This window comes from Phocoena sinus, chromosome X (assembly GCF_008692025.1).
Source record: "Phocoena sinus isolate mPhoSin1 chromosome X, mPhoSin1.pri, whole genome shotgun sequence".
NCBI classification, from domain to species: domain Eukaryota; kingdom Metazoa; phylum Chordata; class Mammalia; order Artiodactyla; family Phocoenidae; genus Phocoena; species Phocoena sinus.
The window spans coordinates 12960401-12983514 of record NC_045784.1 but is presented as its reverse complement, the minus strand read 5'-3'; the positions used below and the strand labels follow the sequence as shown (position 1 = coordinate 12983514).

At 42.0% G+C, this 23114-nt stretch overlaps 1 protein-coding gene and 1 long non-coding RNA gene across 3 annotated transcripts in view; one reads left to right on the top strand and one right to left on the bottom strand.

Moving 5' to 3' along the window:
• The window catches only part of LOC116747932, a 68423-nt gene extending 49157 nt beyond the window's left edge, over positions 1-19266 (bottom strand). Inside the window, exons 1-2 of the long non-coding RNA XR_004348138.1 lie at positions 19144-19266; positions 16500-16658 (exon numbers count right to left, since the gene is read on the bottom strand). This is a non-coding gene — a long non-coding RNA (uncharacterized LOC116747932). The remainder of the gene's footprint in view (positions 1-16499; positions 16659-19143) is intronic.
• Positions 19267-19466: 200 nt separating this feature from the next.
• The window catches only part of AP1S2 (adaptor related protein complex 1 subunit sigma 2), a 29230-nt gene continuing 25582 nt past the window's right edge, over positions 19467-23114 (top strand). For both annotated transcript variants that reach the window (XM_032619675.1, XM_032619676.1), the window contains exons 1-2: positions 19467-19616; positions 21757-21935. In XM_032619675.1, the coding sequence (XP_032475566.1) occupies positions 21757-21935 (179 nt within the window). In that variant the 5' untranslated portion in view covers positions 19467-19616. The remainder of the gene's footprint in view (positions 19617-21756; positions 21936-23114) is intronic.

Genomic DNA, 23114 nt, shown 5'->3' with positions numbered 1-23114 from the left:
TTTAACATTGATCTGTTATGGGATGTTGGAAATACATCCAGGCAATTTTAGTGCATTCCTTAGTAGGCTACCTGGGTAGCCTCTGGTTTCTTGTTAAGAGCACTAGTAGCTATTTTCATGTTGATTTTCCTTAAGCAGGCATTCTTTCTAGCTTTTGTTACTCTTTGAAGGAAAAACTAAATCCTTAAAAGGAATCCCGGGTTAAAAAAATATATATATATATTAATGTGTTAACCAGCCTAGAAAATCTCTGGGTTTTTTCCACAGGTGACCCATCTGACTCACTGATGTTACTCACAAAAAAAAAAAAAAATCACAAATATTATCTGGTTAGGTTTTAACTCATCTTTCTGGTTTGCTTCAATCTTTTAAAACCCTGATTCTAAATTTGGTATCCCTTCCACTTGGGTGTCATCTGAAAATTTGATCAGTTTGCCATCTCAAGAGAGACGGATGGTCTGCTGGACGGGCCTGGGCCTTCCCTCAGGGAGCCTAGCGACAGGCTGTCTCACAGGAAGGACCTCAAGGTATTCAGCTGAGAAAGATTTATGGTGTGCAAATTCCAGGTGCCTCACGTCCTAGATAAGGATGAGCCTCATGAGCCTCGCTTCAGCAAGGCCATTCCACTGACCATTAATCCAAGTTCTCCTAATTCCTGATGATGTGCTCCCGATCCAGTGCCTCTTGCCCTTCCCAACTTCTCTAGAGGCACAGTGGAGCAGAGTCCTCCTGGAGCCAACCCTTGGTGCTTCCAACTGTACCCTGCCCCCAACACTTCCCATGGAAAGAGCAGCTGCTGTGGAAAACAGTTCAGTAGTTCCTCAAAAGGGTAAGGACAGAATTACCATATGGCCCAGCAATTCCACTCCTAGGTATACACCCAAAAGAATTAAGAACAGGTCTTCAAACAAAAATTATCCACAAATGTTCAGAGTAGTACTATTCACAATAGCCCAATGGTGGAAACAACCCTAATTTCCATCAACTGATGAATGGGTGAAAAAAATCTGGTATATCCATAAAATGAAACATTAGGCAGCTATAAAAAGGAATGAAGAACGTTACTGGTGGTCCAGTGGTTAACACTCCACACTTCCACTGCAGGGGGCACGGGTTCGAGCCGTGGTTGGGGAACTAAGATCCTGCATGCCGCATGGTGCAGCCAAAAAGTAGGAAAAAAAGAAAAAAAAAAGGAATGAAGTACTGATACAGGCCACAACATGGATGAACTTTGAAAACATTATGCTAGGTAAAAGAAGGCAGACAAAAAAGGCTGCATATTATATGATTCCATTTATACAAAACAACCAGAATAAGCAAATCCACAGACACAGAAAGCAGATTAGTGATTGCCCAGGAATGGGGGTAGGGTAAAATGGAGAATGAGAATGGGGGTTTCCTTTTGGGGTGATGAAAAAGTTATGGAACTAGATAGTGGTGATAGTTGCACAAGACTGTGAATGTACTTAATACCCCTGAATTGTATACTTCAAAATGATTAAAATAGTAAATTTTATATGATGTGTATTTTACCACAATAAAATAATAATAAAAAAGAACAAAGTGTATTTTACCACCACAATAAAAAATAATAATAATAAAAAAGAACAAAGCCATCTAACAGGGTGACCATTCAGAGCATGTCCGTCCATCTTGTGTATGAGGGTACAAGACCTTGCCAAAACTTTGCAGAAATCTCTGTACACTATTTGTACCACACTACTTTGATCAACCGGCCTAATATCATTCGTGAAGGTACGAGTAAAAGGAAATCTGATAACTTATGTGATATTCTTTGTGACCCCCACTATCCTAGCTCCTACAGCTCACTAAGTTCCTGTGTGGGTGCTTACAAATCATTCTTTGACTACTGTAATCACCCGGGAGTAACATCAAGTACACTAGGCTGTTATTTCTGGCGCTGTCTCCTTTTTCAGAATTAGGACACCCCCCCCCACTACGCCCCTCCATTCCTCTGGTTTTTCTCCTCCTTCCCAACCACAGGCATTCAGGGTCTCATTTGTAAGTTTTCTCTGATGGTTTATCACATTCACCTGGGGCCAAATTCTAGCACTTACAGCCAATCCACGCTGTACCTTGTGTGGTGGTGGTGGTGGTGGTGGTCTTCTTGTTTTTATCTCACCTCTCACTACTCTCCTCTTCACTCACTTTACTCCAGTCACACTAGTCTCCTTCCAATTCCTTACATCAGATATGGCACACTTCCTCATGCCAAGCTCTAAGATTTGGCACTCTCTGCTCTCTCTGCCTGGAAAGCTTATGCCCCAGGTTCCACTGGTTCATTCCCTCACTTTCTTCAACTCTGTGCTCAAATATCACTTTGTCAGAAAGGCCTCCCCTGACCAGTCTATCTGAAATAGCGACCCCCAAGACCCCTCTCTGCCATTTTTCTCTCTCACTGTTTACCACCTTCTGACCTATTTGTTTATCTGCTTATTGTGTGTCTCCCACTGTCACTCTCTTCCCCCACCTCGCCACCTGACAGATTTATGTGTTTATATTTGGGCTGTCTGCCTCTCCTGCGATATCATGGGGGCTCAGTATTATTTATTTAATAAATCAAGATTGGCCTTCAACTCTCCCCTGACCTGTTCAGTCCATCAACCAGGAGTTATTGAGCAATCTTAATAAGCCAGGCACTGTGTTAAGTCTCTGAGCTATGTAAAATGAAAAGACATGGTTTCTGCTTGTAAGTGGCCTCCGGACTAGTCAGAGTAGGTCATAGGAGAGGCCACGATCTAGGGAATGTCAAGGAGTCCTCACTGAAGAGGTGAAAAAGGCTGAGGTTTTCTGAAGGCCAAGGAAGGTTTCTACAGGTGTTCGAAGTCATCATTGAGGTGGGACAGAACATAGCTCATTCAAAGAACTTGAATATTCTGAGGCTGGAGCCCCAGAGGCAGGGGAGACAAGGGTAGCACTTATCATCACCTGATTATTTGTTTATTGTTCATCTGCCCCCACTCTCTTCCCCTTAGTTCTTGGGCTTATCACCTCCTGAGCAAGCCCCAAGGGCCTGACCTGAAAGGCCCCTGCACACAGTTTGACACCTGCAGGTGATGGAGCATGTGGTCAAGAAAACAGAAAGGGGAAAGGAGGCCTGGAGCCCAGCAGCTATGCTGTTTGTACAAAGCCCTCATTATTCCTGCTTGCAGACGGCTGTAGCACTTAAGAAAGCTGCCAAGTCAGATTAAACTCAATCAAGAATGTAGAATACGGGTCTTAGGTTCAACAGACAGCACTACTGGTGAGGGAGTCACTGCTATACAAAAGCCTCCGTGTTTCAGTGTAGGCTGGAGCAGGGCAGTGTTCAGGGAAAGGCTGGGTAACCAACCCAGCAGGTAATTGAGCCTGTTCTTTTCTCTGTTCTACTAATGATTCATTAAGCAGAGCGTACTGCTCACTATGATCCAGACTCATGACTTCAAATCAAACAGAGGAGGCCAATTTTTCTGCAAAGTACAGGAAGGAAACAATCAGTGCCCTGGGCTTGGTTAGGGCAGGCTACAGAGGCAGGAACCCTGCAACTGCTTTGCTCTGGGCAAGGCATTTTGGGAAACCTATAGCTTCTTCCTACAGAATGGGTTTTGGAAAAAGTTGAGGCTAATAATAAAGACATGCCTTGGACTTGGTTACCATCACACAAATTTTCACAAACCTATAAATAATTAGGAAGTTAGGACATTTTAGCTATAGTTAAATGATTATGTTAGGGAAAGAAACTGGCACTAAATTTTTTAAAATAGAAACATTATAGTGTTAAGAAATTAAATTTGATCATTACTTTAAGGGAAGCTGAGGATTATCGGAAAATTACTGTGTGATGAATTCATAATAATATTCACATTCCATGGTATACCTACTATGAACTAAGCATTGTGATAGGTTATTAGCATACTTTATTTCGTCTTCAAAATAACTTCCTGAAATATACATATATTAATAACCTCATTTAAGAGATGAGGAAACTACCGTTCTGAAAGATTAAGCAAGCTGACTATGGTACCGAGAAAAGCCAGGATTTAAAGGCTGAGTCTGTCTGGCTTGGAAGGGCAAGTTTTATGGTTTGTATGTTGCCCTGAAAAGCTCTTCCAGCTTTTGTGGCAAACATCAAGTACCTTCCAAATCAAAGTCCTATTGGAGAGAGACTAGGATAAGAATTAGGAAAGTATTTTTACTTAATGTGAATTTGCAATGATGGAAATCATAGTAGGGAGGTGCAGTTTCCTTAGCAGTGAAAACACATGATTCTTCGCTCTTAAATTAGGAGATATCCACAAGCAAAAAGAAAGCACTTGAAGGAGAGAAATCACCTCAATTCAAGGCTAAATCATGAATATAAATGAGATATAAAATAAGAAAGCATCTTCATGAGAAACACAGAGAAGCTTCAAGAAAAGACCCTCTTCGTTGAGTCCCTGTGTGTTGGGCATTATGGGGTAGATCCAAAGCAAATTCCAGACACTGGCCTTCTAGCCCATTTGTGCCTGACAATTCTAGACTTCTGACATATAAATCAGGAAACATTTCATTTCTGTTTAAGATGGAGAGAAACAACACCAATACGCATACCCACAAATCCCAGAACAACAGCTGCCCTTGAAATGGGGTTTTCTGGATCCCCAAATTGAAAAAAGCCTTAAGGTTCTGAGTGTCCAGCCCTTCACATAGCAAAGGAGTCCTCACTGCCATGTCATTTGCTTGAACATCTCCAACAACTGGGCGCTCACCTACTTTGATTCGACTCCTAATTATTAGTAGTTACTTTTTTATATTTTATCTGAAATCTACCACCCCAGTAACTTTCATCCGTTGATGCTCATTTTCCTCTTGGAACGAAACAATTCTGTCTTATGTCCCATCTCTTTCGATGCTGTAAGAGAGCCATCCTTTTGCCCCTAAATATTTTACTCCCAAGCTAACCATCCTCACTCATTTCAGCTGTTGCTCATATGCCATGATTTACAGCACTCTATGATATGACTCCTATGAAGGAGTTGAAGTTGGTCTATGTCCCTGATGAAATATTTCCCAGAATTGAACGTAATAAATCAAAGTATAGTAAGATTGATTATCAAAAGCAAAGAACAGTCAGAATACTATGGATATATTTCTAATTAAACAGCCCAAGATTCCTTTGGGTTCTTTTTTCTTCTTTTGTTTTACAGCCTTATCATGCTCTTGGCTGTTATTGCCTTCAGGCTACTAACATCCCCAAGTCTTCTTTTCTACATGCTGCTATTTAGCAAGTTCTCCTTATATCCTTAACTTTGGTTCCAAGGATAGAACACTAAAACTTGTCCTATTTAAATTTCATTTTAACAGAGATGACCACTTCTGCATTTATTTGCATATTTATCTTGCCTTTTTGCAAAAGATACTAGCTGATACATCATCCCTGGGCCAATGCCAGTTTGGAATCTGCTTTGTCATCTGATTTATTCACACTCCCTCCCAGACTCTTGTTCTCTATACACTGATACCCAGGTCCACTTAGCCCATATCCAGGTTACTTAAAAAGGACCATGCTAGGAAAGCAACCCTGGTTGAAACAGATCTTCAACAAAATTTGCCAGATTTGACAGAGATCCATTAATCAGCATTCTTAGGATAGAATGATTATGCTGCTAAATTATCCTATCACCCATCCAGTTTCTCCATCTTCTCAGCAAGGATGTCATGAAAGTGTTTGAAAAATGCCTTGCAGAAGCACAGAAATGCTATGTCTGCAGGATTCCTTTGATCTACTAGCCTAATAAACATATAACAAAAGAAACCAAAGCCTGTCTGTCAGGCTGTCTCTTCTCAGTGAATTCGTGCTGGCTTCTTTAAGGATCACCTCCTCTCTCTCTGGGAGTTCACACACCACCCATTTGATACTGTTAATAGAGAATCAATATTGAAATCCCCGTTAACATTTGCATCATCTACCTTCTCCCCATTTTTGAAAACCAAGACATTTGCCCAACTCCTGTCTTCAGGAAGCACTTCTATTTCTAATCTATGGGAAAAATAGATTACAAATGATATTTTAAGGATCTCTTTAAAAAATTGTTTTCATATTCTCAGATATGATTTGTCCCAACCTGAAGACTTGCATTCTTTTAGCTTACATCCTTGGAATGGGAGTGATGGTGGTAGGGGGAGAGAACAGTTTCCCTGAAGAATGGGGGTACTGTTTTTAGAAGGAGTGAGGGATGCTGAGCAAACAAAAGAGATTCCACTGCAGCAGTGAACCTTCAAATTCAAATATACTTCAGCAAGCCTTGGTTCTCTCTAGCTGGCCTTTCTTGCATTAGTGTTACAGCTCTGTGCTGTTCTTGTGGTTTGAGTCTTTGATTGCTACCTCCCTCTTCCCAGGTTTTTATGTGTCCTTTGCATTCTGAGCTCCTTAGAGAGACTTAGCCTCTCTCACCAGCACATTTAGTCTCTTAGATTACTTCCTCCACTATTATTAATAAGAGGCTCTAGTCCCTTCATACAGACAACAGTCCCTTCTGCTTATTTGTAATTGACATTTCCTGGAAGTTGATGCATTTATTCGGTTTTATTGCTTTTAGTAGGCCCTGATCCCATTTTCGCAGTTTCTGTTACTAACATGGTTGAAAAAAAATTAGCCAAAGACCAGAGAAGATAAAGCCGTCGAGGGCTTCTGAGGTTAATAGGCTAGAAAATAAATTATTCCATTATCAGGATGAAAACTGAATCCTCACATTAACCTTCCTAATTGCTGGCTTACCTTGTTTTCATACTTTCTAAGTGAACAGGAACAAAGCCACTTGCTGCTGTTCTCATTAACACTAATGATCAATAAGTAGAAAAAAATTTTTTTGCTGATTCTTATATTTTGTTCAACATTATGTAGGCTTAATTTAGAGCTTATTAGGGCATTGCCAGTTTTGCTCATTATCTCCTCTATAAGATGAATATGTTTCTTAGGCAAGTAGTTAACATGAAGCAACAATGACTGACTCAGTTTTTGTCATTAAGCAAGGCTTTCAGTTATGTTTACTGCTGGGGGTGGGGAGGGAAGAAGCAAGCATGAGCATTTAATATTGACTTATTTTAGATACTCCCAAGAAAAGGACAAGACGTACTTTACAACAATTTTGGCACTGAATGTCAATGACCAGAGCTGACTTGGTGTACAAGGGAAGTGTTTGCCTTGCATCCTCCCCTAAACTCTTTTGAGGTTCTTTCCAGCCATTAAAATAGTGCTCCGAAATGAAATTCCAATGCCTGCTACAACATGGATGACGAACCTTGAAAGCACTATGCTAAGTGAAGGAAGCCATATACAAAGGACCACCTATGATATGCTTCCATTTATACGGAATGGCCAGAATAGGTAAATCTATAGACAGAAAGCAGATCAGTGGGGGAATTCCCTGGTGGTCCAGTGGTTAGGACTCGGCGCTTTCCCTGCCGTGGCCCAGGTTCAGTCCCTGGTCTGGGAACTAAGATCCCTCAAGCTTTACCCTGCGGCCAAAGAACACCCCCCAAAAAACAAAAAACCAAACAAAAAAAGAAAGCGTATCAGTGGCTGCCAGGGGCTGGGGGCTGGGGGGAGTGTTCGGGAGATTGGAAGTGATGACTAAGGTGTGTGGGGTTTCTTTTTGGAGTGAGGGAAGTGTTCTGAAATTGACTGCGGTGATGGTTGCACAACTCTGTGAATACACTAAAAGCCACTGAACCGCACACTATAAATGGGTGAACTGTGTGGCATGTGAGTTACATCTCAATAAACCTTTTTTTTTTTAATCACACCCTACTCCTCCTGCTGCCATTTATATACCACTCCCTCTTTCTTTGGAGTCTTTAGCAACTGAGTCACTGTCACCTTTTCCATCAGGTCCTGCTACCATCCCGAATGACTCTGACATCCACATAGATGACCCACTACTCAACACCCAAGCAAGTCCCCTCCTGGGTCTTCTCTGCTCCAGTGACCTTCCCCTCCTTTCTACTAGGCCATCACTCCGCCCTTATTTGTTGCGTTCCCCACCCAACCTCCCACTTCCCCACCTCTGAAACAATGCCATCACAGGTCCCTCTCAGAACACGACTCCCAACACTTCCAGCTGGCTCTAATTCTAATCTGGCCCTGGTGGGCGTAGGGTTCTCCTCTTCCTCGACCTCATCACTTTGCCTCCTTCTGCTCTATCATATCAGCATCCACCACCTCCCTCCTGCCCTGAAACTCCCCGCTTTCACCACCACGGCTCTCCTTGTCTGGCTTGAATTCCACTACTTTGGTGTCTCATCCTTCTATCTCAGCCGTCTGGCAAATCTCAACCCTCCACCAATGCACCTAATTCCAGAACGACCCAGCCACATTTCTAGTCTCCACTGTACACTCAGTGCCCTCAGTGATCCGTTCCTATTGCGCCAGAAGCCTCTCTCCAGTTCTCCAAGGTTTCTAGGAGAAACCTGCTTCATGTTTCTCAACCCATCACCACCTCCCTCTTCACGCCCAGCAGATAATCTTCCCTCTGCCTCTATGTCAGAGAGGAAGAAGCTGCTTCCCTAGCACCAAACTATGTGCTTGTCTACATCCTTTCTTCCTCCCCCACCATTCACTGGTCTGAGCAAAATGGAAGAAATGCCCCTTTTCTTATTTAGCCTCTAGTGTGTCTGGCTTACATCACCTCCTCACTACTCAGTGTCCTTGTAGGACTGAGTATTTAACTCCTTTCCCCCATATCTTCAACCTCTTCCTCTCTATTGACTCCTAGCTTGTCTCTCCCTCCTTAAGCAACAGCAGCACCTCCAACTTGATGCCACACCCCCCTCTCCAGCTCTCTCTCTTTCCGCCTCTTTAAATACAAACCTCGGGACTCCCCTGCCAATGCAGGGGACACGGGTTCGAGCCCTGGTCTGGGAAGATCCCACGTGCGGCGGAGCAACTAAGCCTGTGCGCCACAACTACTGAGCCTGCGCTCTAGAGCCCGTGAGCCACAACTACTGAGCCCGCAAGCCACAACTACTGAAGCCCGCGCGCCTAGAGCGCATGCTCCGCAACAAGAGAAGCCACCGCAATGAGAAGCCCGCGCACCGCGACAAAGAGTAGCCCCCGCTCGCTGCAACGAGAGAAAGCCCACGTGCAGCAACAAAGACCCAATGCAGCCAAAAATAAATAAATAAGTAAGTAAATTTAGTAAAAATATATAAATACATTCCAACCTGCTGCAGTGTTCCTCCCAGAAAACAAAAAACTACATTCCATAGCCAGGCTTCTGGTTGTGATGTAGATTCCAACAATTAGGTGTACCTACGCGAGATTTGGAAGGGGGAAGTGACAGATCATGAAGAGGGGGCCTCACCTCTCCTATTTCTGCTGATGAGCATGGTTATGGAAGCATCTGGCTTTCAGTGGCAGTTGTAGAGGGAGTCCAATGTCCAGCCTCTAGCCACATGAGTGAAAAGGAGCACCCATGGCATCCACTTTGCTGGCAGCAGATTCCTGATTTCTTGATCACAGCAGAGGAGGTATAGGCTTGAAGCCAGCAGTTATGAAGACAGCTTCTTAGCATTCCAGCTCACTGATCATGGCAGACACAGTGGCTCCCTGGCAGTCAAGTTCTGCAGTGTTATTCTGGAAGGTTTTCCTGGAAACTCAGCCTAGATTTTGCTCTTCCAATCACATTTAGACTGATTCATATTAGTTAGAAGGGTTTATTTTATCTTCAACTAAACTCAGACTACAGTATATCCTACAGTATATCCTGCAGTTAACCACATTTCACCCTGAGTGATTTTTCTGAAACTCTAAAACTCAAATCCAATAATGGCGCTGCCTTTGCTTAAAATCCTTCAGTGTCTCCCAATATCTTTATATAAAGCCCAAATGTTTTAATCTTGTTAAAAAGTCCTGTATAACCTGGTCCTCTTATTCTCTGCAGACTTATCTTTACCCAGGTACTCTCTGACCACACTGACCTTCTATTCAGGTCCTTAAGAGAGTCACACACTCATCTCTTTATCTTTGTACACGCTATTCTCCCTGTGTGGAACACTCTTGCCCAACTCACTTGTTTTGTTTTGTTTTTCAATTTTGGCCTAAAGTCTGTTTCCTCCAGGAACCCTTCTCAGACTCTACCACCTATCACGATCACCGAAACTCTGGATTAGGCCCTCTCCTATATGGTCCCTTAGCACCCTGGCCTTCCCCCTTTTGAAACACTTACATTACTGTATTGGGATTGCCAGTTGTAAACTGTGCCCTCCTGCCCTAATACCATATGCACCTGGCAGAAGGTTCCATGTCTAAGTTGTTCTCTATTTTATCCCCAGTACCCAATGAGTATCTGGCCCAGACATAGGCATACAAATTGAAGTAATAAAGAAACTGAAACATTCTAAGCAGAGGGTCTAATCTCTATTGGATTTATGTTTCAGAAAAAACACTCAGGTGGCCACATGCAGAAGGAATTGTAGTAATGGGATCAGATGGAGGGGAGGGGCTGAGACAGAAAGTCCAGTTTGTTGGTCTGACCTAGGGCAGTATTAGTGGGGATGGAAAGGAGGAGATTACTTCGTATGCTATGGTAGGGGGAGGGGAGCAGAAAACCTGCTAACACTCAAGAAGCAAGGAGACAGGGGCTTATTAATTTTTCTTTTGGCGTCAAAGTAATTAACATTTCAAAGTAACATTTTCTGAGCGTCTACTCTATGCCAAGTATTGGATTAGATTCTGTGATAGAAAGATTAGTAAAATACTATCCCAATCCTGGAGATCACAAGGGTTTCAGTCCACTAGTGGAGACACAAATACTTTAGTACCAGGCTGAGAGATAAGAGAAAGAAATGAAGAATTTATGTTTTGAGGGGCTGTGGGTGTGTGGTTTTTCAGTTTATTTGTTTGTTTTTGTCTAAAGATAATGGGCTAGTAGTTTATGGGCAACAGACAGTGGACTATGGTGGGAAAACACTGGCTGGAGACAGAACACAGGGCTCTTAGTTCCTCATCTACCACTAATGAAGTAGTATGATATTGAGCAATTTGTTTACTTCTCTGGGGCTTAATTTCCTTATTTGTAAAATGAAGTTTTTGAGTGAAATCACTTTTAAACATCTATTATTTTATGTATTTGTTATATTTAAAATGTGTGCATTATTTCTAAAAGTTTTTCAAATCATTCAATTAAAATGTCTGTGTATTCTAAAGAGTGCTTTAGGATAAATGTTTTAACTTTGTCCTATACTATTTAGAAGACAAGGATATAATCTGATCATAAATCAACTGTCATCTTTGGTTTCTTGGTTCTAAGAAACTGACAACATCATGCACTTTTGACAATTAGGGATAGTTAGCCAGAATATGCACCCCCGGAACCCCCATTTCCTTGGCTCTTTCATCCACATGATTTTTAAAATTTTGCATTATCTACTGCCTGGTACAAATGCTATGTTTTGCCACAGGAATGTAAAGCTAATGAAAAATCTCAAATCAGTCTTTCCTGCCCCTTTGATAGATGAGTAGTTTTAAATTCTGGACTCAGACCGTATGAGGATTCTCTTTAAATTTCAACAGAAAGGAGACACATGGAGGAGCACAAAAAGCAGGTTTAGAATCGAGACAAAGAGCTAGCCACTTGAAAATGCACTGCTCTACCCATCACTATGGCTCCTTCTCTTCGTAAGGAAGTGTGTAACAGCTTGCAAGGATGGCCAGTAACACTAGCAGTTTTAACAGATGAACCCGGAAAAATGACTGGCTTAATACAAAGTTACTTCTCATTCACTTAAAGTAAAATTGGTGGTAGGAATGATGATGGTGGTAGTGGTATGTGCGTCTGCTCCACGCAGTCATTCAGGAAGCCAAGCTGACAGACTCAGCCATCCTCAAAACCCTACTTCCAAGGACACCTCGAAGTGTCAACATCCAGACAGCAAAAGCAGTGTTGAGGAGGGAGGTAGGGAAGAGGCTTTCCTGTGGAGGGTTTTCTGGGCCCAGACTGACAGCACTTCCATCCACACTTCATAGCCTGATCTCAGCTCCATGGGCACACCTAACTGCACGGGTGGCTGAGGAACAGGGTCTAGCCGCATGTCATGGAAGAGAAAGGGCAGATTTTGATTACTACGTAGTGGTTTCTGCCTTATCCAGGGATATGGATTCTGTCTACCTGGTCCCTCTCAACTCTCTCCTTTCCACCTCATGTCTATAATCGCTAACAAAGTATTCAGAGGTGATTCCTACTTGGCATAAGTAGTTGGAAAAAATTTTAGAGTAGTGATATTCATCACATAAGCATCTGACTTTTATGGTGCAAACTTCAAGTTTCTCTACGTACTTTAATCTCTAACTTAGACTACTACAGTACATTAGTTTGTACAGGGCATACCATGATCAGAAGCCACTATGGGTTGTGCATATAGACTGAACTTCAGGTTCATATAACTGAGACTATTACTCTCCCAATGGTATCAGACTTAATGAGGTCAGCAATAAAAAAATTCAGATCTCAAGTTTCCTTTAGATCATTTGTCTGGGAAAATTATATCACAATTACTGGCTTTGAGAACTTTCCTGTTATATGTCATAGCTTTTTTTGGTATAGAGCAGTGGTTCTCAAAGTGTGGTCTCAAGACCAGCAGCATCAGCACCACCTGGGAACTTCTTAGAAATACAACTCTCACCACAAAACTCCTAGAAGAAAACATGGGCAAAACATTCTCTGACATAAACCATAGCAATGTTTTTTTAGGTCAGTCTCCCGATGGAAAAGAAATAAGAGCAAAAATAAACAAATGGGGCCTAATTAAACTTAGAAGCTTTTGCACAGTAAAGGAAACCATCAACAAAATGAAAAGAAAACCTATGGAAATGGAGAAAATATTTGCAAAAGATGTGACAAACAAGAGATTAATTTCCAAAATATACAAACAGCTCATATAGCTCAATATCAAAAAAAACAAACAACCCAATAAAAAAATGGGCAGAAGACCTAAATAAACATTTCTCCAAAGAAGCCATACAGATGGACAACAGGCACATGAAAAGATGCTCAACATCGCTAATTATTAGAGAAATGCAAATCAAAACTACAATGAGCTACCACCTCACACTGGTCAGAATGGCCATCATTAAAAAGTCTACAAATGACAAATGCTGGAGAAGGTGTGCAGAAAAGGGAACCCTCTTAATGTAAGTTGGTGCAGCCACTATGGAGAACAGTATGGAGGTTCCTTAAAAAACTAAAAATAGAGCTACCATATGATCAGCAATCCCACTCCTGGGCATATATCCAGAAAAGACAAAAACTCTAATTTGAAAAGATACATGCACCCTTATGTTCATAGCAGCACTATTAACAATAGCCAAGACACGGAAATAACCTGTGTCCGTTGATAGACAAATGGATAAAGAAGATGTGGTGTATATGTATATAAATACACATACACATACACACACACACACACACACACACACACACACACACACTAGAATATTACTCAGCCATAAGAAAGAATGAAATAATGCCATTTGCAGCAACATGGATGGACCTAGAGATTATCATGCTAAGTGAAGTAAGTCAGACAGAGAAACACAAATATCATATATCATATATATGTGGAATCCAGAAAAATGATACAAATGAACTTATTTACAAAACAGAAACAGGCTCACAGGTATAGAAAACAAACTTATGGTTACCAAAGGGGAAAAGTGGGGGAAGGGATAAATTAGGAACTCGGGATTAACAGACAGGCACTACTATGTATAAAACAGATAAACAATACCTACAATGGAAAAGAATCTGAAAAAGAATGTATATATTCTGAATCACTTTGTTGTATACCAGAAACGAACACAACATTGTAAAACAACTATATTTCAATTAAAAAAAAGAAGAAAAAAGAAATGCAATTATCAGGCCTCATGTCAGATGTGCTAAATCAGAAACTCTGGTGGTGGGGCCCAGCCATCTTGTGTTTTCACAAGTCCCCTAAAGAATATCCTAGAACCACTAGTCTAGTTGAGTTAGGTTACTGCTGAAACATCTCATTTTAAGGACCAGGTCAAAAGATAATTATTTGAAACTGTTTTGTTGAAAACAGAGCAAATCTTTCTCTAATACTGCTGTGAATTAAGAGTATTGTGGAAAACTGACAGAATGAAAAGACTGCTAAGAGCCCTGGGAGGTCATTAGGGCAAATAGTTTCCAAAGATGTCAGTCACAGACATCTAAGGTTTTATGAAGCATCTCTAGGGGTTTCCTAAAAGAAAATGTATTCATATGTTTGGTGACTGCTCCCCTGACCATCCAGAGTTTGTTGCCAAAAGACATGGAATTTTGTGTCAGGAGAAATAGTTTTGGAGCTTTAGGACAGAGTCAACATCTTACTCATCTTTGTATCACCATTACCTACCACAGTGCCCAGCAGAGAGCAAACACATAATAAACATTTATGTTAATAAATGAATGAATTGGGACTTCCCTGGTGGCGCAGTGGTTAAGAATCCGCCTGCCAATGCAGGGGACACGGATTTGAGTCCTGGTCCAGGAAGATTCCACATGCTGCAGAGCAACTAAGCCCGTGCGCCACAACTACTGAGCCTGCGCTCTAGACCCTGAGGCCACAACTACTGAAGCCCATGTGCCCACAGCCCGCGCTCCACAATGAGAGAAGCCACCGCAATGAGAAGCCCACACACCGCAACAAAGAGGAGCCCCCGCTCGCCCCCGCTCGCCCCAACTAGAGAAAGCCCACGTGCAGCAACAAAGACCCAAAACAGCCCAAAAAAAGTGAATGAATGAATGGATGGAATAGTCATCTCATGGATCCCGGTTTTAAATAACTTCCACTAATATTCCAGAATCACTTTGAAAAAAAATCCCGTTTGGATAGTTTATTCTAGTCACTTTGAAGAATACTGACTGCCTCATGTATGTGGCCAGTCTTTTCAGCAGTTAAGGATTTTACCTATCAAACATTAAGAATGCCTCCAACTCCAACCCCTCTGAGAGAAAAACAAACATATGAAGATAAGTGCTTGTTCCATTTCTTGAAATGTCTATAAAATGTCTCCATTGCTGCATGCTAACCTTTTCAGTGACTAACTCAGGGTTTCTCAACCTCGGCACTATTGACATTTTGGGCTGGATAATTCTCTGTCATGGAAGCTATTCTGTACATTGCAGCCCCATCACCAACTCTTCCCCCACCCCCGCCCCCCTGCCCCACTGTGACAACCCAAATGTCTCCAGACACTGCCAAGTGTTCCCTGGTGGGGGATAAAATTGCCCAGCTTGAGAATCACTGCTTTAACCCAATATTAAAAGGAGAAGAGTCATTCTCCTGCATTTTATTCAAAGCTATGGAAACAGGCGTCAAGAAAGAACGTATGTTCCACATTTCCCTTTAGCTCATTGTTGAGGACTTCAGCAGTGACAGCTCTATCTATTTAAAATGATTTGGTTCACAAATCCTCATTATTTTAGGCCAGTTTTCTCCTTGGAACAACTTTATCTTAGAAGATGCAAATTCACAAACTCTGAGCATCTTTTTTACACTTACTGTGATCTTCTACAATGATTCAGCACTGAATTTCATTACAAGACATTTTTATTTAATAAATTTTATATAATATATAGACTGGCTAAAGGAACACTGTACAAATCCTTAATACAGTGTTAGCACTAACAGAAGAATTTTTATCTACTTCATTACAATATTTTAAAAAATTATCTAAGTAAAACCTACAGTAAAATAAAATGTAATAATAACCTTTATTACATCCTACCTCAAGATTCTGTCTCTGGAAAGAAAGTCTTCATTGCATCTGGAATTTACTTCTTGGTATTCAAAGAATATGCTAATAATTCTATTTCTTGATTCATGTTGGATCGTATCTATTTTCTTCCTGTTACCGCATGAGGATTTAGCATTATTTCAACATCCCCTCACGTCTGTCCTCCATATTCTCAAGATAAATATACTACAATTTTTTCTTAAATCGTCAGTGTTTAATCATGAGCCAACAGTGTACCCTGACATCCTCGTTGACATCCTCACGCTACTGTCCCCTCCCTTATTGTCCATGTGGGTCTATACTTGAAACATTCCTCTTCTTTTTTTTCATTTAATGGCATTTTGAGAGGGAGAGGAGATAAAAGCATATAGCCATCACACATTTAACAGGAAACTAAAATTATTTTTGAAAACTTATAAAAGACTACATATAAAGTCTCAAAATGTTACTGTTAAAAGGTAGAATCTCTACTTTACCCTCACCTCTTGCATTTAGCACAAATAAAAGCTAGGCATTTTTTTCGTTGTTTAAGAAACAAGTGATGTTAAATAGACTTACTCTGATCATTTTGTAATATATATAAATATCGAACCATTATGTTGTACACCTGAAACTAGTGTTATATGTCAATTATATCTCTATAAAAACATAAATAAAAGCAAAGGCAGGTTACCAGAAAGACTTCAATTCTTCCCCTTCTGTACACTTGGGACACACTTACCATTCCTATTTCATGATAAATCTGTTCTTCTCTCTTCTGACCTTGCCGAATTTTCCTTTATCTACCTGGGACATTGAAACCTGGGAAACATCTGGCAGCCGTGCACCATGAAACGACGTGTTCTTGTTCCATGAGAAACGGTACTGTAATAAATGTTTCCTGTATCAAAAAAAAAAAGTATAAATCTGATTTTTAGTTTTTCATAAAAAATAATTTTTGCACCATCAATCAATAACAACCAAGAAATCAGGACCACCCAGATAACAAAAGCAAAGGACTAAAAAAAGAGACCCTATTAACATGACAGATGAAGAAGATACCAGGTGAGAAGAATCAGCTATATAACCAAGCCCACAATTTGGAAATTGTGGGAATCAAAGTCAAACAGTTAATTACCAACAAAGACAATAACAGTGCTTCTTTTGTCTTTCACGGTGAATGCACAATAAGCTCTTAATACTAAGACTGGGAAATAAACCATCTATAATCTACTGAAAAAGACCATCTGCTTCTATAAATTTTGTTCTTATACACTTGCCAAAAGAAGAGAACATATTAACAAAATAATGGGCCCTGCACTGTTAATTGCTAGGTTGTTTGCAGTTGTGCTGTTGCTATTAGAATTTAATAAGCCATTCCTTCTGCTAAATTAATAAGCAGCCAAGATTATGTAATAGCTGCTTTCAGCTGCTAATTATTTTTCCCATAATTCCCTTCCCTCCCTCCCCCCAACCTCCACCTTTTCTTGGCTAGGAATACCAGAGACTGCCAATATGTCATCAGCAAGTCTCCTGTCCTCGTTTTCAGAACCACAGACCAACATCAGGAGCATAACCAATGAGCTTAAACTTGGAGGTAGTTATCTCAGGAACCTTGAGGACATGAGTTTTGTACAGAAAAAGAGAAAAGCAGCATTTGGATTCAGAGGGCGAGTTTTCATTACATCGTATTAGATCTATCTTTGACTGGCTAATGGCATCTGTTTTGTGTAGTAAGGGAGAAATGGGGCATTAACATGTGCCTCTGGGGCAGGATTGGTCCCGTTGCTGAAATTTGGGCAGGGGGCCTAAAGACCTACAGAAAGCCAGCTCTGTGCTTTGTGTTGACCACTTCTTTAATACTACAGTATACGTTTAGCATACACGTTGGTAGGAAATTTTCCAAGCAGCATAGCAGCGTTTAAAAGGGAAGGTATTCCAGAAAAAAAAAAAAAAAGGAAGGAATTGTATATTTTTATTTTGCCAAAGAAGGGCATTAAAAAATGCCCCCAAATTCCTATTATATACTATCTTACTTTTATAGACATTTTAACACACACAAAAAGAACACAATCTCTAATAAAGGATTCCTTTAGCTTGATTAAATTTAGCTTCCTGAAAAACTTAGCATCTCTTTTTCCCTTTGGGCCGTTAAAAAATTCGGGCGACTATGTTTGGGAACCTCTGCAAAAAGGGCATAGCTTAACAAAAGCAATTTTCTAGCTTTCTTTGTAAGAACCGAGGTGACTGGGGTAATGAATAGCAGTCGACATGAGAAACCCGTGGCTGTTCAAGCAAGGTCACTTAATCCCGTGCGGCTCCCCTTTCCTCATCTGTAAAAGATGAGTCGGGGGCTTCCCTGGTGGCGCAGTGGTTGAGAGTCCGCCTGCCGATGCAGGGGACACGGGTTCGTGCCCCGGTCTGGGAAGATCCCACATGCCGCGGAGCGGCTGGGCCCGTGAGCCATGGCCGCTGAGCCTGCGCGTCCGGAGCCTGTCCTCCGCAACGGGAGAGGCCACAACAGTGAGAGGCCCGCGTAACGCATAAAAAAAAAAAAAAAAAAAAAAAAAAAAAAAAAGATGAGTCGGACTGGATGATTCATCCATTCTTTCATTCAAAAAAATATGTACATCCATTATGTGCCAGACACAATGCTCAGCACTACGGTTCTTAACAAATCTACAATTTTATAATCCTTATCAGTCAGCTCACATTTATTAGTGGTGTTATATACTAGGCAGTGAACTAGGTTGGGATGCAAAATGAAGAAAATTCAAGATGTGCTAATGGGCATATGGATGAAGGAGGGATTCCTTCTTACAGGGTTTGAGGGTGAGGCTTCATAGGAGCTGTGACATTTGAGAGCAAGGGCATGCCAGGCAGAGCAAGTCGTCGACAAGACTAACTGGAACCCAGGCGGATGTGGGGGAGGAGAGGGGAGACTCCGTGTGAAAGAAGCGAGATCTTGAAATGAGGTGCTGTCTAGGCTTTTCAGTTGAGAACGGACAGTAACTCCTCAGGTCCGCAGCACTGAGGACGGACGAGGCAAGCCCCGGGAAGAGACACTTGAACAGCTTGGGGCGAAAAGGTGTCTAGGGCTGTAGCAGTGCGATGGGAAGCAGGGGTCGGATTCCGGACGGTTTTGAGGCAAAGTAATTGTAAAGAGCACTCTAAACGCGTGCACGAGCTCCAAGAAAGAGCTGACTTGTTTTCCTCAGAGTTGCAGCACCCCCTCTCTCCCCTCACCAACATCACCAGGCATTACACCGCCCCGTCCCACCCTCTTGGGGCACGGAAAGTTATCCGAGCTCGAATGTGGTTCTTGGCAGTACAGCTCTTCCCTGCCCCGCATAGCAGGGTCAACAAAGGGCACCGCGAAACACTACCTTCTCACCACAAAACAGCCGAGACAGCTGCGCGCGCGTCCCGGTGGCACACTCAGGAGTGCGCAGGCGCGCCGGCCCCGGCAGCGGCCGCTTCCGGGTCACGTGGCCTGGCTTCCGGTTCGGACCACCCCCCCCCCCCCCCCCCCCCCCTTGGTAAAGACGCGGCCAATCGGCTTCCTCGGACTGGGCGGTCACCTGAGCTGTCTCCGGTGCCGTTGGCAACAGCCGAGTTGCGTCCCGCGCACCGCCCATCCCGCCCCTCTGCTCGCCGCAGCCCTGGCTCCTCCCTCGTCCGGCCCCCGGGGCGGGGTCTGTCGGCTCGCCCTCCCCTAGCCGCCTAAGGCTTCACTCCGCGAACCGGGTCCTCTCCCCACAGCAACACGGCTTCTCTTCCTCAGCTCAGCGACAGGGGCTTCCCCTCAGCCGCCGCCGCCGCCGGCCGAGCCCCGCCGCGCCTGCGGCCCGCGGCCGCCGTAAGTCCCGGGAGGCGATCGGGGGCGCCGGGGACGGGGAGCGGGGAGGGAGGGTCGGGCGAGCCCCCCGCTGCCCCACGAGCGCCCCGACGACCCCACCCTGCGTCCGCCCGCCCGGCCCGCCACTGGGGCACCGCGCCTCGAAACTCACTTCTCTTCGCGTCCGCGCCCCTCTCCACTCGGCGCTGCGCCCCAGGATGCGGGGGCCAGTCTCGGACGCTGCGGCGGCCCCGCGGCACCTGTGGTTCGGAAATCGCCTCAAGTTTTGCGGGGCATTTGCGGGCGGGGTCGGCGGCCGGGGTCGGCGGCGACCAAGGACCCTTGGCGCCCCCTGCGCGGCGGCGGTTGCCATTGTCTGCCCCGCTCCTTGCCTGTCACCTCGCCCGGGCTCGATCGGTCAGTGATGGAGTGCGGCCCCCCGTGGGGCGGCGGGCAGGCATCGGAGACGGCCGGACCGAGAACGCTGGCCCCGAGCCCGTTCCGCGGCCGAGCCCATTGTTTTTAATACCAATCTCCAGGAATTGAGGTGCTCTGTGATTTGTGGCAAAATCAGAGCGTTGGTTTTTAACTAGAGGAAAGGAATACTTGTGCCTTGCGACCGGGCACCGTCCCATGTTAACATATAATTTATTTTCAAGAGAGTGAATTATCTATTCGTCACAAAAAGTGGTGGTGGGGGAGATGGGGGAGCCTGCTATAGACTCCCTTGAGTCCTTGAGTTCCGAAAGCAAACCCCCAGCCCTCCTGGTCATCGAGATCCTGGAATACGGGTCTGTTCTTTTCCAAGTTCTGCTAACGGGTTTGCATGAAACGTTGTCCAGTTGATGCTTTACTTGCTGTCCCCTTCTAATGCCGCTATCTTAACAGGACTTCTATGTGAGGCACTTTGACATCAATAAACGAATATTGTTCGTTTACTTCGTGCCAGGCATCCTTTTTAAGTGAGGTGTTTTCAGCCAATTTTAACTTTAATAAAGTTAAATTGTTGCATCGTAAATTTCTAAATATCTTGATGCCCGTTTGGATTATTACAAAAAGCGGCAATGATTTCTTAGCGAAATTTAGGGCCCATTTTATTCAAATTGATTGTATAAATTCCCCCACCCCATGTTCATGGTGTGGTGAATATTAAGAGTCAGACTGAATCTTACTTGCAGTAACTAGTACTGGAACATAGAATAGTTAAAAGAAAAAATATATATATATCTGAATTCTACCTTTAAATTACCTTTGTAGAAACAGTGCTTATCTGTTTGCAGTTGAGAAGACCAGTTGAATTATTATACAAGAAGGTTTCCTTAAAAACTGAACATGTAGACTAATCATCATTTGCAGATTCCAAATAAATATATACAAAATAGTTTGTGTAAAATACACTAGAATTCAGCATCCGCTCCATCTGTAGATGCTATGTTTTTTATCGTTTTAAATGAAGTATTTCGTGTAATGTGTGTAGCTCTTATTTTGGCTTTTTAAAGATTTTACTGTCTTAGGTAAAATTATATTAACTCACTTTATTGTGTGTATATTTATGGTGGGATTTTTAAAATGAGATGAGAAGAGATAAATCAGGCTTTTATTAAGAAAAATGCATTTATGGGATTTTTTTTGGTTTATATTTTTTGTTTTGCTTAAAATATGTAAGCATAAAATGAAGAGAGCATTCTAAGTTATAGCAGTCTGTCTACAAGTAATTCGGTCTGGAACTAGGACGGCTTGCTCTGTTTAGGGTGAAAAATAGTAGATCTGTTTCTTTCAAATGCATCTAAACCAGTTGATGTCAACATTTCTCTTTTGATGCATATACATGCATTCCTATAGCACAGGTACACAATAGTTTCTTAAATTGCAAGAATTATATTTTTCATCAGAATTGTCACTTCGCCTGTTTTTGTCCTCCCGTCCCGCCCCCCCAAACTTACGTGGAACCGGGTGGGGTGGGAGGATTTGCATCTGGTGGGAAGATCTTTCTATAAGAATTTCTTGCTATTTTAACTGGCATAGAAATATTGATGGCTACTCATCATTTGTTAGCTAAACGCCCTATCCCCCAAAGCTTCTCTGTGCAGCATGTCATCTTAACCTTAACTTTATTGAATCAAAGTATTGTCCGTAATCTTGGTTCTGTTTATCTTAACAGATGCAGTTTATGTTGCTTTTTAGTCGTCAGGGAAAGCTTCGACTGCAGAAATGGTACGTCCCATTATCAGACAAAGAGAAGAAAAAGATCACAAGAGAACTTGTTCAAACCGTTTTAGCACGGAAACCTAAAATGTGCAGCTTTCTTGAGTGGCGAGATCTGAAGATTGTTTACAAAAGGTATATTTTGATTTATCAGGAAGGTGAAATAGAATCAAATGTTAGATCATTTATAATGTGGAAATTGCAGACTTTTGAGGGATGACATTTATAAATAATGATTAATAAAGATATAGATGAAATAGTCTTAAGGTAAAGCTTTGTATTTTTAAGATAACTGCTGTTTTGATTTATTACCCAGGCTAAAATGTTAAAATTATGGAAATCTTTTTACATGAAATTATGTGACTGAAGGCCTAAATGATAATTCATGCTTAATCATCTTTTTAGGAAATTTGAAATAATTCATTTCTTTGCAGGGGAAAATAAGATCAGTATTTTAAATTGTGTGAGTAATTCTCTGAATTTAGATAAGCATTTACCCTCCACCACCACCTTCTCCCCACAAATCTGTAAAGTAATGACTGATATTTGACATGCCTTTTAATCTGACTTTTAGGATCTCTTACTCACTTATAAACACCTTGGATACATAGACCATTTTAGTCACAGATGTAAAAACTGGATATATACAGGATTTGTTCGTTAGGGCTTATTAATTTGAAGTAGACTTGCTGCTGTGGTGGAGGTGTGATTATATCTGGTAGATAGATAATTTTGCCAAGAACAGACTTTTAAAATTTTGATGTTGCAAAATGACTCATAGGTTGGCCTTGAACACTAAGCTTTTTAAAAAATGCTGTACATCTTTATTAATATCTGAAACTTTTTATACCTTAAAATAAACTTCTCAAGATTGTTCTCATAAGGTTAAAAGAAATATAATTACTTTGTTTCTTCCCCATTTCTGTTCCCTTACAAATAATTTACTGAATTTAAGATAAGAACATTCATGCATATAAAAATTCTTTCCTGAGGGGGATGTGCAGGGAACTGACTGTATGGGCTTCGAGGAGGGTCAAAGAGAAGCCTGGGTTTCCTCTCAGTTTTCCTTTATTCCACTACAATATGAGTGGGGTTTGTAGGGGAGATGGTAGAGAAAGTCATGAAGGTTATAGGACATCTAGAACTTTAAAAATACCATAGACTTCTCTTTAGCATAGAATGAATATTAGTCATCTTTGGGTGATTTTGTATCCAGTGTTTGGTTTAGTATTTGTTGAGAAAAATCATAACATTTTAGAGCTGGGAGATGTTTTAGAGTAATCTAGTCAAGTGATTTTTTTTTTTTTTAAAAAA